Source organism: Neovison vison, chromosome 4 (genome assembly GCF_020171115.1).
Source record: "Neovison vison isolate M4711 chromosome 4, ASM_NN_V1, whole genome shotgun sequence".
Classification (NCBI taxonomy): Eukaryota; Metazoa; Chordata; class Mammalia; order Carnivora; family Mustelidae; genus Neogale; species Neogale vison.
In genome coordinates this window covers 3,438,386-3,452,080 of record NC_058094.1, presented here as the reverse complement: position 1 = coordinate 3,452,080, position 13,695 = coordinate 3,438,386, and the positions used below count along the sequence as shown (strand labels likewise).

General features: G+C 53.8%; 2 protein-coding genes across 4 annotated transcripts in view; one reads left to right on the top strand and one right to left on the bottom strand.

The window, feature by feature from the left end:
* Positions 1-13,695, bottom strand: part of TRAPPC9 (trafficking protein particle complex subunit 9) — a 521,456-nt gene that overhangs the window by 334,989 nt on the left and 172,772 nt on the right. For all 3 annotated transcript variants that reach the window (XM_044244893.1, XM_044244892.1, XM_044244894.1), the window contains one exon: positions 2,506-2,630. In XM_044244893.1, coding sequence (XP_044100828.1) covers positions 2,506-2,630 — 125 coding nt within the window. The remainder of the gene's footprint in view (positions 1-2,505; positions 2,631-13,695) is intronic.
* LOC122904275 (heterogeneous nuclear ribonucleoprotein A3-like) lies at positions 10,897-12,151 on the top strand. The gene has a single exon (XM_044244895.1). It carries the CDS (start codon positions 10,930-10,932, stop codon positions 11,998-12,000), a length of 1,071 nt encoding a protein of 356 aa, XP_044100830.1. The 5' UTR covers positions 10,897-10,929; the 3' UTR covers positions 12,001-12,151.

Genomic DNA, 13,695 nt, shown 5'->3' with positions numbered 1-13,695 from the left:
CAAACTGGGATACCCAAGATACACGAAGAACTTCTGTAACTCCACACCCCCAAATACACAGTCCAACGTAGGAGACATGAACAGACGTTCCTCCAAAGACGGTATCCAAACGGTCAACAGACACATGAAAAGAGGCTCAAAATCACTCGTGATCAGAGAAATGTGAGTCAAAACTGCCATGAGACACCACCTCACGCCAGTCAGGACGGCGACAATCAGCCACACAAGGAAAGAGAGGTGTTGGCGAGGCTGCGGAGAAAGGGGAGGCCTCGTGCTGTTGTGGGGACGCAGGCTGGTGCAGCCGCTCTGGAAAACAGTGTGGAGGGTCCTCAAAAAGTTAAAAATAGAGCCACCCTACGACCCAGCAACTACAAAAACACGAATTCAGAGGGAGACACACCCCCGGATGCTCACTGCAGCAGCGGCCGCAGCCGCGGAGCCGTGGAAGCAGCCGCGCGTCCCTCAGAAGACGGACGGATAAAGAAGATGCGGTGCGTGTACGTACACACACGCGCGTGCACACGCACATGCACACACAGAGGAATGTGACTCACCATAAAACAGAACGAGATCGTGCCATCTGCAACCACGTGGACGGAGCTAGAGAGTTAGCGCTGAGTGAAGTAGGTCAGAAAAAGAAGCACCTTGTGATTTCACTCACGCGTGGAATTTAAGAAGCAAAAGAGCAAAGGAAAAAAAGAGGCAAACCAAGAAACAGACTCTTGGGCACAGAGAACACGCTGGTAGTCCGCAGAGGGCGGTGGGCGGGGACGGAGAGCTCAGTTGTCGGGAGGGGCACAGGCGGTTCCCGAGCAGCAGGGCCGCGCGCTGTGCCCCTGAAAGTCACGCGATGCCGTGTGTTAACCACACTGGAATGACAGCTCTATAAAGAGGCGCTGACACTGTTCACAGTCCAGGCGTGGGCCCACGGCACGAAGGTGTCACAGTGCAACGGGGAGCGACTAGCTGGGGGACAAACTGAGTCACATGACCTGAGAGTCACAGCCCCCTCCTCAGAGGAGACCACCTAGAAGGACACGTGGTATGCGCGTGCCGGACACATGGGGCGTCCCCAGCAGACGGCGACGCCACCGCAGGGAGTGCATTTCAGGACAGCTACGCTCACCTGCGTCCAAGAAATACGACGCACGCAGCCTACAACGCTCACCAAGAAAACACGAGTGATGCCCCAGCCCCCACCACCCAGTGACTGTGAGTAACGACCTCCCGGATTTCAAAGTTCTGCCTCCAACCCCAGGACTGCCCCGTGGAGAAAGCCACAGGGAGGCGGAGCGGAACGGCAGGGGGAAGCTGGAGGGCGGAGGGGCCTGGGCGGGCGCAGCGCTGACCGTCCGGGGTCAGCTGTCAGGAGGCTGCGGGGACGGCACACCTGGGGCCCAGGAGGACACCAGCGTCCCTCCACTTCGCGCCTAAAACCTGGGGCTTTGCAGTTCCACACTTGAGTGCTGCTTCACGCCTCCCCGCCCTCCTTCCTCCAGAGGGACGCGTCTTCCCACATCCCGGTCCTGTCGGCTCACAGGGGAGCCCTGACACCCAGCCGCCAAGCTACAGTGACCACTCCTGCTGCGAACAGCTCCCAGCTACACCCGCCTCCTCTCCCCTGCAAGGCCCTCAGGGGACAAGACTCTCCCCTGAAACCCACCTCCTCGTCACTGCCGTCCACGGACAGGACCTCAGTCAAGGAAAAGCAGCTGGTTTCCCTCCCGCCCTGACCCTCCCGCAGCATCCGGGCTCCACCGCTCCTGCACCAGACTCCCAACCAGCGTGGCCGAGCTCTCCTGACGGGTCCCACGAGTCAAGGCCCCTCCTACATGTTGGCACGGACCTCACGAGGCTGGGCCTGAACACGTGTTGACTCGACAAGCCATCCCAAGGACCTTGCTGTCCGCACCGCCACCGTAGCTGTGAAGAGCTCCGGGCCTCTCGCCACGCCCTGTCCCCAGGCAGCTGCAGGCAGGCAGAGCTTCCCAGAAGCTGAAGTTGCCCCCAGAGCTTCAAGTCCGGTTCAGACCTCTCCTAGGGCTGGAAACAGCAGCCCCTACGGCCCCAGAAGCCCGAGGTGTCTCTGCACGGATGTCGTACCCTCATTTGTCTTCCTCAGGGCTGAGAAAACAGTTAGTGGGAGGAGCTCCCCAAGGCTTAAGTTTATGGGATGAAAACCTGAACGGAGAATGATTAGACCATGAACACATTTTTCAGGGAACAGGGAAAAGGTAGGAAATTTTCCACTTTCATCTTTGCACTCCTTGACTCAGCCCCCAAACCCCCAGTATTTCACAGACTAGAAAGCTCGCAACACACAAGCTTCAGTGTAAATGCTTCCAGAACATTCCACAGAACGGAAAATACTGAGAAAACCGCTCTCCACAAACACGATTCTGATATCAAACACGTCTCCTTTCCTTTCCGAAAAACACCCAGCACTTTGCCTCCGAAGGCATGGCGGGAACCAAGGACACCACGCCACCAAGTGGACAGACTCACCTTCACGTGGCTCGAGTCCCCCGGCTTGCTGCCTTCGGGCGGGTTCATGGACTTGCTCTCCACTCGAGGCCTAACGACCTGTCGGAAGGGACTGCACAGCGGAAAGCCACTCACGCTGATTCCATCTAAAAAGAGTCAAATTTGAAGATGTTAGCACAGGTATAGCAGAGGGTATTTTAAAATCTGCATTCCTGAACTTGCATTCCGGCGTTGGTTTTGAACAAAAGGAGAGCAGACAATTGCACATCCGGATCTGTAAATAGTTTGGTCCCAAAAAAAACAGAAACGATGACCAACACAGTCTAATGAGCACCCCGGACGTCCAGACCATGGTCCTGAGTGACCACTCGCTCTTTTAGCGAGAAGAAACCAGGGGACCTGAGAGTGCCACGTCAGCAGCCAGAAACAGACGGAGGAGCTTGGAACGTCTCCTTACACCGGAGGGCAAGGAAACCAAGACCGTGGGGTTGGCGTCAGAAGCCGCTGCACCCGACTCGAGAGGCTCCCACTGGCTGAGGAGGGGACAGGTCGGGCCTGAAGAGTGACGGTAACGAACTGATCGACATTCTTCAAGCGGGTTTAAATCCATAGCCAACAGATCCAGTATAAACCCCTTTAATCCATGGGTTCATAGTAACGTCTTTGAGAAGTAAAGTAAACGGCTCCCTGTGGAGGACAGGAATCTGCTCATTCTCCTGGAGACTGGTAAATAAAAGAATCAAGCATTTAAACCGCATTTTGTCTGTGAACTGCACAGCTCGATGACTAGATAAGGCAGCACACATCTTCATAAAAGGATTCGAAGGAAACCCCAGCCCAGGGTTTTCAACCTCACGCTGCGGAGACGCAGGGCTGGACATTCCTTGTTTGGGGGGCCGTGCTGTGCACGAGGAGGGTTAACAGTGCCTCTGCTTGAGCCCCAGGACGCCAGGGGCAACCTCCCCCAGGCTGTAATCACCACGAACTGCCAAGTGTCCTGGAAGGGTCATGGCAAACTGGCCCAGCCAAAAACACGGACCTCGCAGCAAGCATGAGCAGATCTAACATCGCAGGAGAGAAAGAGCCAGACGCTCTCGGTCTCCTGACGCAAACAAGACCGCCCCCGGCCGAGCCAGGAGGACCAAAGATGAGCCGGGTCAAGCTGCTGGGTGTAACTGCCCATGCTGGGGGGGCGGGGGGGACAGAAGACCAGGCTAAGCCCCACCCACAAGTGTGCAAGCCATGAGGCCCACGCACCAGGCTAAGCCCCACCCACAAGTGTGCAAGCCATGAGGCCCACGCTGCAGAAAGCTCCTTGGGTCAGAAGTCCTAGATTCTTCAACAGACAACTTACAAGGGAAAGGAAAGAATGGGGACACGTGCACATTAAGAGAAACTTAAATTTCAATGGGCACAAATGGGCACGAATGAACTGTTCTACCTAGTGATTCCTAAACACCAGGACAGTGTTCTCTTTGGGGGTAAAGATGGGCACAGGCTCCAGCTCTGATTCAGGCGACGGGTTGAAGAGGGCTCCCTTATAACAACTCAAACTGTGTGTTTGCTTCATTTCGTTTTCAAAATCACTTTAACTGGGCATCTGGGAGGCTCCGTTGAGTGTCTACCTTCAGCCCAGCTCAGGATCCTGGAGTCCCGGGATCGAGTACGGCGTCCGGGTCCCTGCTCAGCGGGGATCTGCTTCTCCCTCTGACCTTCCCCCTCTCATGCTCACTGTCTCTCATTCTTACTCTCGCAAATAAATAAAGAAAATCTTATTTTAAAAATAAATCACTCTAACTTTTCACTTCCTATTTTAACTCCAAGATAGTTAACATACAGTGTCATTGTTCCCAGTGCACAGTATGGGGGTCAGTAATCCTCTATGCTCCTCGGGGCCCAAGGTATGTGGACCCTGGACCCCCTTCACCTAGTTCACCCATCCCCCAACCACCTCCAGAATCTGTTTCCAATTTCAGTAAAAGGGTTTAAAAACACAATTCTTTTTTTTTTTTTTCCAAAAAGATTTTAACTGATTTTTCAAATAAGGAACAATGTCAGGCTTCACATTCAAGTGCATCTGACCGTCCACTTTCTGGAACACTGTTCCATTTCCAAACAAGTCTTTAAATGAACAGGTCTGAGGTGTCTACTAGGGAAATGAGTTCCCAATTAGTTTAAAAAAAAAAAATCTGAATTGGTGAGTTATTTAACAATAGTTTTATTATCTTGTGTCCTGCCAAAATAAACACCTTGCCAACCCCTATACTGCTCTGTGTTTCTTCATCTTTGTGTGTTTCCCCTTCTCTTCCCCCAACAAGCATCTTTGTGATGTCCCAGACTGTCAGTGCAGCTGCTGCCTCTTCCACAGGGCACCCCCAGTCACTGCGGCTGAAAGCGAGAACTCTTCCTCGGCGCCCGACACCTCGTTTACCCTACGGCCCGTGCTCACCACATGGAGTCCTCTATCCAAGAGGACAGGCAGCATGGCGGGGCCATGGGTGGACATCAGATGGGCCAGGACTTTCTCTACCATCTGGCCGAGTAATCTTTACCAAGTTACTTAGCCTCTCTAAGCTTTCAATTCCTCATCCCTAAAATGGGAACGACCAGAACACATAAGCGGCACGATGACCTCGGAGAATGAGCTCCTGCACAGGAAGTGCTTGTCCCGGTGCCTGGGCCCTGGCACCTGCTCAACAGCCACAGCTCTCAGTACGGGAGCACCTCACGCGCAGGTCTTGCACTCCCTACCGGAGTATCAGCTCCTTTAAGACAGAATTCTCCTCTCGCTACTAGATCCCCCACTGCGGCTCGCCCAGGCTCCAGCAAGTCATAAACTCTCAGCAAATACGAAGGCAATGAGGTAACAAATCACAGAGCCCAATGTGACATTCGGTTTACATACCACGTTTGCCAAAAACTCGATCACGCCAAAGTCACACGCGACCACCAACCGCTGGTTCGTTGAAATCCCGTCATGCAAAGTCCCTGCCCACAGCGGTTACAGCGGAGGGAGCTTCCCCTCCCCACTGTCCACTCCCCCAGCACCATGGGTACCATCTAGAAAAGCTCCCCACCACACTGCTGGCAGCCTTGCAGGTCTGCAGGGGGCTGGCATTATGAACACAGACACTGCAAAGCTAAAACCCACCCTTGCCAGCAACCTGTGCTAGACACTAGGTCAGATAGGGCCTGTGAGTGGGCACAGTGCTCAAGGCCACAGTCTCTCAGCCCCTGGGTCAGCCTCTGCCAGGCAAAGGCCAGGTGCCCAGAAGTGTCACTCTGACTCGCGTGTTTACACACTGCCTGGAACATGGTATACCCTACTCTTCCCTAGCGAAAGCTCCCTTTGTCAGCAAATTACACAAATGCCACAGGCTCCCAAAGGACACGAGTTATTTTTTGCCTTGGAAATACCAGTCCTTGTTCACACTAACACAATGCTAATGTCTTCATTCCTGCAAGTGTCCAGAGCCCTGGCCTGCAAGGGGAGGGTGTCGTAAAGCCAAGATCTCCCCTCCTCCTTGTACCTTCCCCCACTGAATTGGTTCTGACTAGCTAAGGGGTAGCTCTAATCCAGGCACAGCCAGAAATGGAAACATCCCACCAGTCATAGCTGATCCAGGCAGAAGCCACCAGAAGGGTCCCACACAATCTTTGAGATTTCTTCTACGAATTCTAGGGGGAGAAGTTGCAGGAGGGAGGTATCTTCCTTTGAATGATACGCTATGAGGACATAGGTAAGGGGCCTTCATGGGGCCACCTTCCCACCACGTTGAGAGAATCTGAGCACCTCACACAACCTTTTGAACCTTTATTTTCTTGGCTCAAAACTGGGAACCACTTCAAGGGAATCCAGGAAAATACAAATCTGCAATGTCTTCGGGCTGGGCGGATCTAGGATGTACACGTAGCCCCAAAAAGGCTGAAAATTACATCTGAAACTTGCCTCCTTTTTGGATACAGACCTCAAAACTTCAAAGAAACCTCAAAAACCTATCATCTTCAAGCTCAGAAAAAGATGACAACTCTCTCTACAACTTCTTTATAGACTATCCTGCCCCCCAACCAACCAAGAATGAAAAAGGTAACGGGTAAATATGAGTGGAGACAGACAGGAGCCTCCGGAAGGTTGAAAGACAAGCCCTCAGCCCCGACGAGGATGGGCCGAGAGGAGAAGCCACAAAGTGGGAGGCTGGAGCCGAGCAAGCCTGGTGCGCGCGGAGCAAATCCCGCCCCGTGCCCGCGGACGAGCGGCTCCCCGGCTGGGCCGGGCCGGGCCGCAGGAGAGGAAATGTTGCTCCATCACTCCCGCGACGTCTCTGCCGACCCAGGCCGTCACAAGTAGAACAGAGAACAGACTGTAGGACACTTAATGGGAGACAAGACCAAAAAAGTTGCAAACAGATGAGGGCAGCCTGGTGGGAGCACCCGAGTGGAGCGGATTTCTCGGGGTGTTTAGGAGTGGGACGAGCCTGCGAGGTCACGCCGAGCGAGCCGAGCTGGAGGAGCAGCCGAGCTGGAGGAGCGGCGCAGTTTCTGTTTCTAGTGCGCGATTTTTCGATTAAGAGCATCTCTGTGGGCAATTCAGAAATATAATTTTGCATGCTGAAATAACAGGCTCCTGAATGCAGGACACAACCACGGTGACAACTTGAGAGGTTGACAGCTCAGAGCAGGACCGTGCAGCAGAAGGAAACGGCAGTCACAACAGACAGCTGCAGGAGTGGCTGCGGTGGGGGGGGGGTGTCCAGTGGCAGCGTTTACGTGTGCTGGGCACGGCCCTGGGCCCCAGCACACGCCATCAAAAGTCACCCACTCCCTGCCCGGAGCAGGGTTTTTCTCGACTCTGGAGACGAAGCGGAAGCAGCTGAGGAGGTCACTCGGTAAGACCGCACAGCTCACCGGAAGTGGACGCAGGACTGTCGCATCAGGGACTCCCCAGCAAGACTTCAACAACACCTTTCCTCCCCCACGTGAGCGTCTGTGACCCGTCACCAGGCAGGCTGCTGTGTGGCCCACCAGGGACCATCCCCTAAGGCACATGGCCCTAAACCCATCGCAAGCCTCACGACAGCTTAGTGTCCCCTCCACGGGGGGACCTACTCCAGCCACACGCTCATTTCCGCACACTCTCAAAAGAACCCGGTGTTCGAGGCCAGCATAAATTCTCCCATGACGAGTTACATGAATTGGAATGAGAGGTAACTAGAACAGAATGCATTTTCAAAAGCAAAAAGAGACAATGATCTCCTAGTAGGGGTCTGCCAAGTCAGTATGCTATTCCAGGTAGAATATATTTTGAAGATGCATTTTCATTTATTCTTAAAATCCATGGGTGCCAAAGGGAAAAAAAAACAAGCCCATCTGGTATCTCGTTATCATAAAATATCCTGAAGAAAACCGAGTGAGTAGAAGCATTTGGCTCAGAAATAGCCAATACTCGTCTTCCATTTCCACAGGGAAAGCGGGGGGTTCGTTCACTCAGAAACTCTACGACAGGCTTAAGAAACAAACTTCATGCGGCAACAGGGGCCTCCATCCCCCGTGCAGACAACGCAGTCCTTGCTCCCACAGCAGCCCTGCTTTGACGGGGGTCTCGCCTCCCTCTGGGGGAGGCCCCACGCCAGGCCTGGGCCTTCGAGGACCCAAATGGCTTGTGCACGGATGGCGAGCAACTCCCCACTGAGCATGGAGGTGGTCACCCTTGTTTTCCTAGGCCCACGGACACGAGTTCCTCGGCAGAAACTACGCTCTGCGCTTTCCACGCACCAAGTGATGGTCACTTGTCCCCAGCTGCCGCCACAAAGCCTGCTCCGACCTCAGAAAACTCCCATCTACTCCCTGCACTTTACCTCCACCCGTCAGCCCCCCAGGTCCCACTCTTCTTTCTCCAGCCTTCAATTCCTCAAAGCAAAGGTCATGAAACGTCTTCTCGAAAGGATCGGATGTCAACATTTTCAGCTTCGTGAGTTGCAAGTCTCTGCTGGGGGCACCGGCAGCGGCTGACATCCTTGAACGCACAGGGCAAGGGCAGGGGAGAGTGGTTGGCTGCGCTCCCACGACAGGCAGCAGCCCAGAGTCTGCTGGTCGGGCCGCAGCTGGTGACCCCTCGCCGGCTCCTCCACCCCTCGCTGGAAAGCATCTACCCTTCCCCTGCCGGTTCTGCCCTTGAACTCACCTGGCAAGACCCCACTCCAGGCTGACCCCATCTCCCTTCTCCACAGCAGCACCTGAAGACCAAGGTCGACGGGGGAAAACCGCACACGGTGCCAAGCAGGCTGTCTTCGGACACGCAACCACGCCCCGGGCCGTCCTCACTGCCGCTGAGCATCCGACGGTATCCGGAGTAAGTCTCCCCTCTCCTCACAAGTCACTACCACCCACTCTCCTGCCCCTGCCCACTGAGAGGCCAACCCTGGGGGAGCAGAGAAGCAACCAGAGGAGAGGGGGGGACCGGCCCATCTCACTGCCTCCTCCACCCACCCGCATCCAGGACCACACTCGTGTTCCCGGAAAGGGACGGCCTGGCTCCTCCCACGGCCCGGGCGCTCCCCGTGAACGCCCTCGCTGGGCGGTGTGCGGCTCTGCCCTCTCCTTTTCCTCTTGCCATCCTTACGGAGATGTCGTCGGCACAGAACACTCAGCAGAAGCTGACAGTGTGCAAGACCTTCCCCAGACAGCCGGTGTGATGGAGACAGTGACCGTACCCGCCACCGGCCGTCCCCATCTGTCCTGGTGCCCCGCCCACTACTGTCCTCCCCACCCCTCCTCCCAGCCCCAGGTCAGCACTGCGGTTACCGCAGACGAGTTCACATCTTCTGGGCGCTGATCCCGATGGCATCGGGCCCCTCACACACTCGTCTCTGCCAGGCGTCTACCGCTCGGCCCGCCCACCTGGGGCTAACTCGGACACACCTCGCGCTTCCACGCGGCACAAGTCTTAACTGAACACAATTCCAGTGACGGCTCTGACAGCGCGTCTAAGAAGCAAACAGTTTTTGTTTTTGTTTTTGTTTTAAGATTTTATTTATTTATTTGACAGAGAGAAATCACAAGTAGGCGGAGAAGCAGGCAGAGAGAGAGAGAGGGAAGCAGGCTCCCTGCTGAGCAGAGAGCCCGATGTGGGACTCGATCCCAGGACCCTGAGATCATGACCTGAGCCGAAGGCAGCGGCTTAACCCACTGAGCCACCCAGGCGCCCTGACAGCGCGTCTAGAAACAGGTGAATGATAAACACTGAGGCGGCTTCAGACTTTTGATTATCACAAATAAAGCCGCTCTGAACTCCTCTGCACGAGTCACGGGACGGACATGCGCGTTCACTTCTCTGGGTTAAATATCCAGGAGTAAAGCGGCTGGGTAAGTGCATGTTTGATTTTCCAAGGAGGTTGTCAATGAGCTGTTAACTTTGTGACTAATCAGAAGGACCCAAAAGAACAAGGAATTAGAGACCATCAGAAACAAGCAGACAGTGGGAGAAAAAGCGGGCATGACCGCTCAGACCGGGAGACAGGGCCACGCAGCGCTCATCCCAGAGCACAGACGAGAGCCAGGAAACACAGACAACCAAGGGGCCCACAGTGTGGCTCCATCCTGCAGCACACGAGGCACAGTCGGCATTGGACGGCGTCCATCTGCCCCTCCAGACGCAAGTGTGAAGTCCACACTGCAGCACGGCCTCCTCACAGCACCCAAACGGGACCATGGGCCGGAAGAGCCGTCTACACCTACTGGAGCAGACTTCAAAACCAGGTCACAGGTCTGTTGGCATCAGGATATTACGGAGTCGTGTCCTCTAAAGACGGTTCGTGGGGGAGACTGAAGCAGGAGACGCTCAGCCCATGAGGACACTCGTGGCTGCTGGAGACAGGGCCCGGACGTGTGTGCCCTTGAGTGCAGACTTCTCTGGACACCTTCTAGAGAAATCGACACTTCCCAGCTGTCAGCTGCTCCCGCACCCCACTAACGAAGATGGGCAGCTCCCTGGTCAGCACGCAAGGGCCCTGGCACGGACAACAGTGCCCTGCCTGGACCACTCTCCCGGCCGGAAGCACTAGGGGCCGCAACTGTGCCTCTTTCGTTGGTACTTGAACCGTCGGTCACGGCATCTAGCGCGTGGCCGATCAGCAGAAGACCTGCTGGGTGAGCACACGCACCCGTCATCTCCTCGGTTCTGAGCCCTCTGCCCACTGCCCGGCACATGGGGGTTCAGGGCCAAACGCCAGGGCCATCACTCAGATGGACAGGGACACGCAGGCCCCCTAAAGCTGCGTGACGTGGCGGCCCAAGCTACAATCCAACAACACGAGCAGAATCAGAGGATTCTGTGGATGAAGGCCATGAGGAAGGAACAATCATCCAAGGAAAAATTTCAGGAAAAAAAATAAAATAAAATAGAGTAGATATTGAACTCGAGTTGGAAGAGGCGAGTCCGGTCTCAAAATGGAGGGCCATGATCCAAAGGAACCAAAGCAGTTGAGAAAACTGTTTATTGGTGGTTTGAGCTTTGAAACTACAGATGATAGTTTAAGAGAACATTTTGAAAAATGGGGTACACTTACAGATTGTGTGGTGATGAGAGACCCCCAAACAAAACGTTCCAGGGGTTTTGGTTTTGTGACTTACTCTTGTGTTGAAGAGGTGGATGCAGCAATGTGTGCCCGACCACACAAGGTGGATGGGCGTGTAGTGGAACCAAAGAGAGCTGTTTCTAGAGAGGATTCTGTAAAGCCTGGTGCCCATCTAACAGTGAAGAAAATTTTTGTTGGTGGTATTAAAGAAGATACAGAAGAGTATAATTTGAGAGACTACTTTGAAAAGTATGGCAAGATTGAAACCATAGAAGTTATGGAAGACAGGCAGAGTGGAAAAAAGAGAGGATTTGCTTTGGTAACTTTTGTTGATCATGATACAGTTGATAAAATTGTTGTTCAGAAATACCACACTATTAATGGGCGTAACTGTGAAGTGAAAAAGGCCCTTTCTAAACAAGAAATGCAGTCTGCTGGATCACAGAGAGGTCGTGGAGGTGGATCTGGCAACTTCATGTGTCGTGGAGGGAACTTTGGCCGTGGTGGAAACTTTGGCCGTGGTGGAAACTTTGGTGGAAGAGGAGGCTATGGTGGTGGTGGTGGCGGCAGCAGAGGTAGTTATGGAGGAGGTGATGGTGGATATAATGGATCTGGAGGTGATGGTAGCAACTATGGTGGTGGTCCTGGTTACAGTAGTAGAGGAGGCTATGGTGCTGGTGGACCAGGATATGGAAACCAAGGAGGTGGGTATGGAGGGGGCGGGGGAGGATATGGTGGTTACCATGAAGGAGGAAATTTTGGAGGCGGGGACTATGGTGGTGGTGGGAACTATAATGATTTTGGAAATGATAGTGGACAACAGCAATCAAATTATGGACCCATGCAGGGGGGCAGTTTTGGTGGAAGAAGCTCGGGCAGTCCCTATGGTGGTGGTTATGGCTCTGGTGGTGGAAGTGGTGGATATGGTAGCAGAAGGTTCTAAAAAATTTTCAGAAGAAAAGGGCTACAGTTCTTAGCAGGAGAGAGGAGCGAGGAGTTGTCAGGAAAGCTGCAGGTTACTTTGAGACAGTCGTCCCAAATGCATTAGAGGAACTGTAAAAGTCTGCCACAGAAGGAATGATGATCCATAGTCAGAAAAGTTACTGCAGCTTAAACAGGAAACCCTTCTCGTTCAGGACTGTCATAGCCACAGTTTGCAAAAAGTGCAGCTATTAATTAATGCAATGTAGTGGCAATTAGATGTACATTCCTTTTATCTGTTGTAGCTTTGTCTTTTTCTTTTTCTTTTCATTACATCAGGTATACTGCCCTGTAAATTGTGGTAGTGGTACCAGGAATAAAAAATTAAGGAATTTAAAAATAAAATAAAATAAAATGGAGTAAAAAACAACAAGAAGAAAAATGGCAGGATGGGTCGAAGAGCAGCGGCTCCTGGTCGCCGTGCTGGGCCAGGCTGGAAATAGGAGACTTCTTGGCCAGGACCTTGGGGACGCGTGAACGGAGTGTGGTGGCCCGGCGCCCACCCGAGACGGCAGAAGCTGCTGGCACCCGTCTCTCTCCTCGAAGCAGCGGAGGCGTCACCCACGGCCCCCGGGTCCCGTTGGCCCAGGCCTTCCCCTAGTGCTCGCAGAGGAAGGGAGTCCCACAGGACCAAGCGGTGGGAGGGCCTGGATTCGAATCGCAGGGTATTCCCCGGGGCTGCCCAGAGCCAATGGCTGAAAGGGGTCTGGGCGTGGAACGAAGCCATGGCGCTCCCAATCCCTGCCCCCGGCCCTGGGCAAGAGTCCGGCATCACTTGTCAACAGGGGACAAGAGCTCCGCTCGGCCGGTCTGTCTGAGAGCTTGGACGTCTTGTCTACACGTGTTGTTCGGCTTCTGCTTTAAGACACACACAAACGAACATCCTTTCTCCAAAGACCGCCTCATGAGCCATCCCAAGATCGCTCAATGAGCATGTGTTATTTTAGAATAAAAACCAGGAAAGAAAGGCTGAGTACTGCCCATTCGAGACTGGACGCAGAACGCCTTCCCCCGAGGTGGTAAAGGGAGAGCGGTGCTGTCCCAAGGCAAATCATGACATGTGCCTGTTCTCCTTGGAAACGAGAAATTCAAAGTAGCACCTGGATGTTTGTGCAGTCTTCACGGCTGCCCTCAAGCACGGAGCCTCCCTCCGAGGCAGCGGGTGTCCTTACTTCTCCATTTGTCCAGCCAGCCAAAGCACAGAAACCACAGCTCCGACGGTTTCCAGTCGGAACATTAATTTACGAAGCTATCCGAAGAAAACGTACACCCAAAGCATCCCACGAAACCCTTCTTCCCCAGCAAATTAGTGTTAATACCTGTGGGCAAGGTCCCTCAAGGACTACGCACACACTCACACACTCACACTCTCATGCTGTTCAAAAATATAAGTTCCCGGAACCTGCTTGGCTCTTTCTGCCACAGGGTTTTCACCCAAGTGTGAAAAACTGTTTTCCGCATCCCACCCTCTTTTACCTGCTACAATCCTGCCCTTTGTCTAAACCTTACCTCCAACATCACTCTCCAAAGCAAAACCTTCCCTGACCCCTTAAACTGGGTCCTCCCCGCAGACACGGGCAGAGCACCGTCACCTTTCCTACCTAGCATGTAGCAAAGTTGCAGTTTTTCATTCATTTGTGAACCTGCTGGTTTCTCT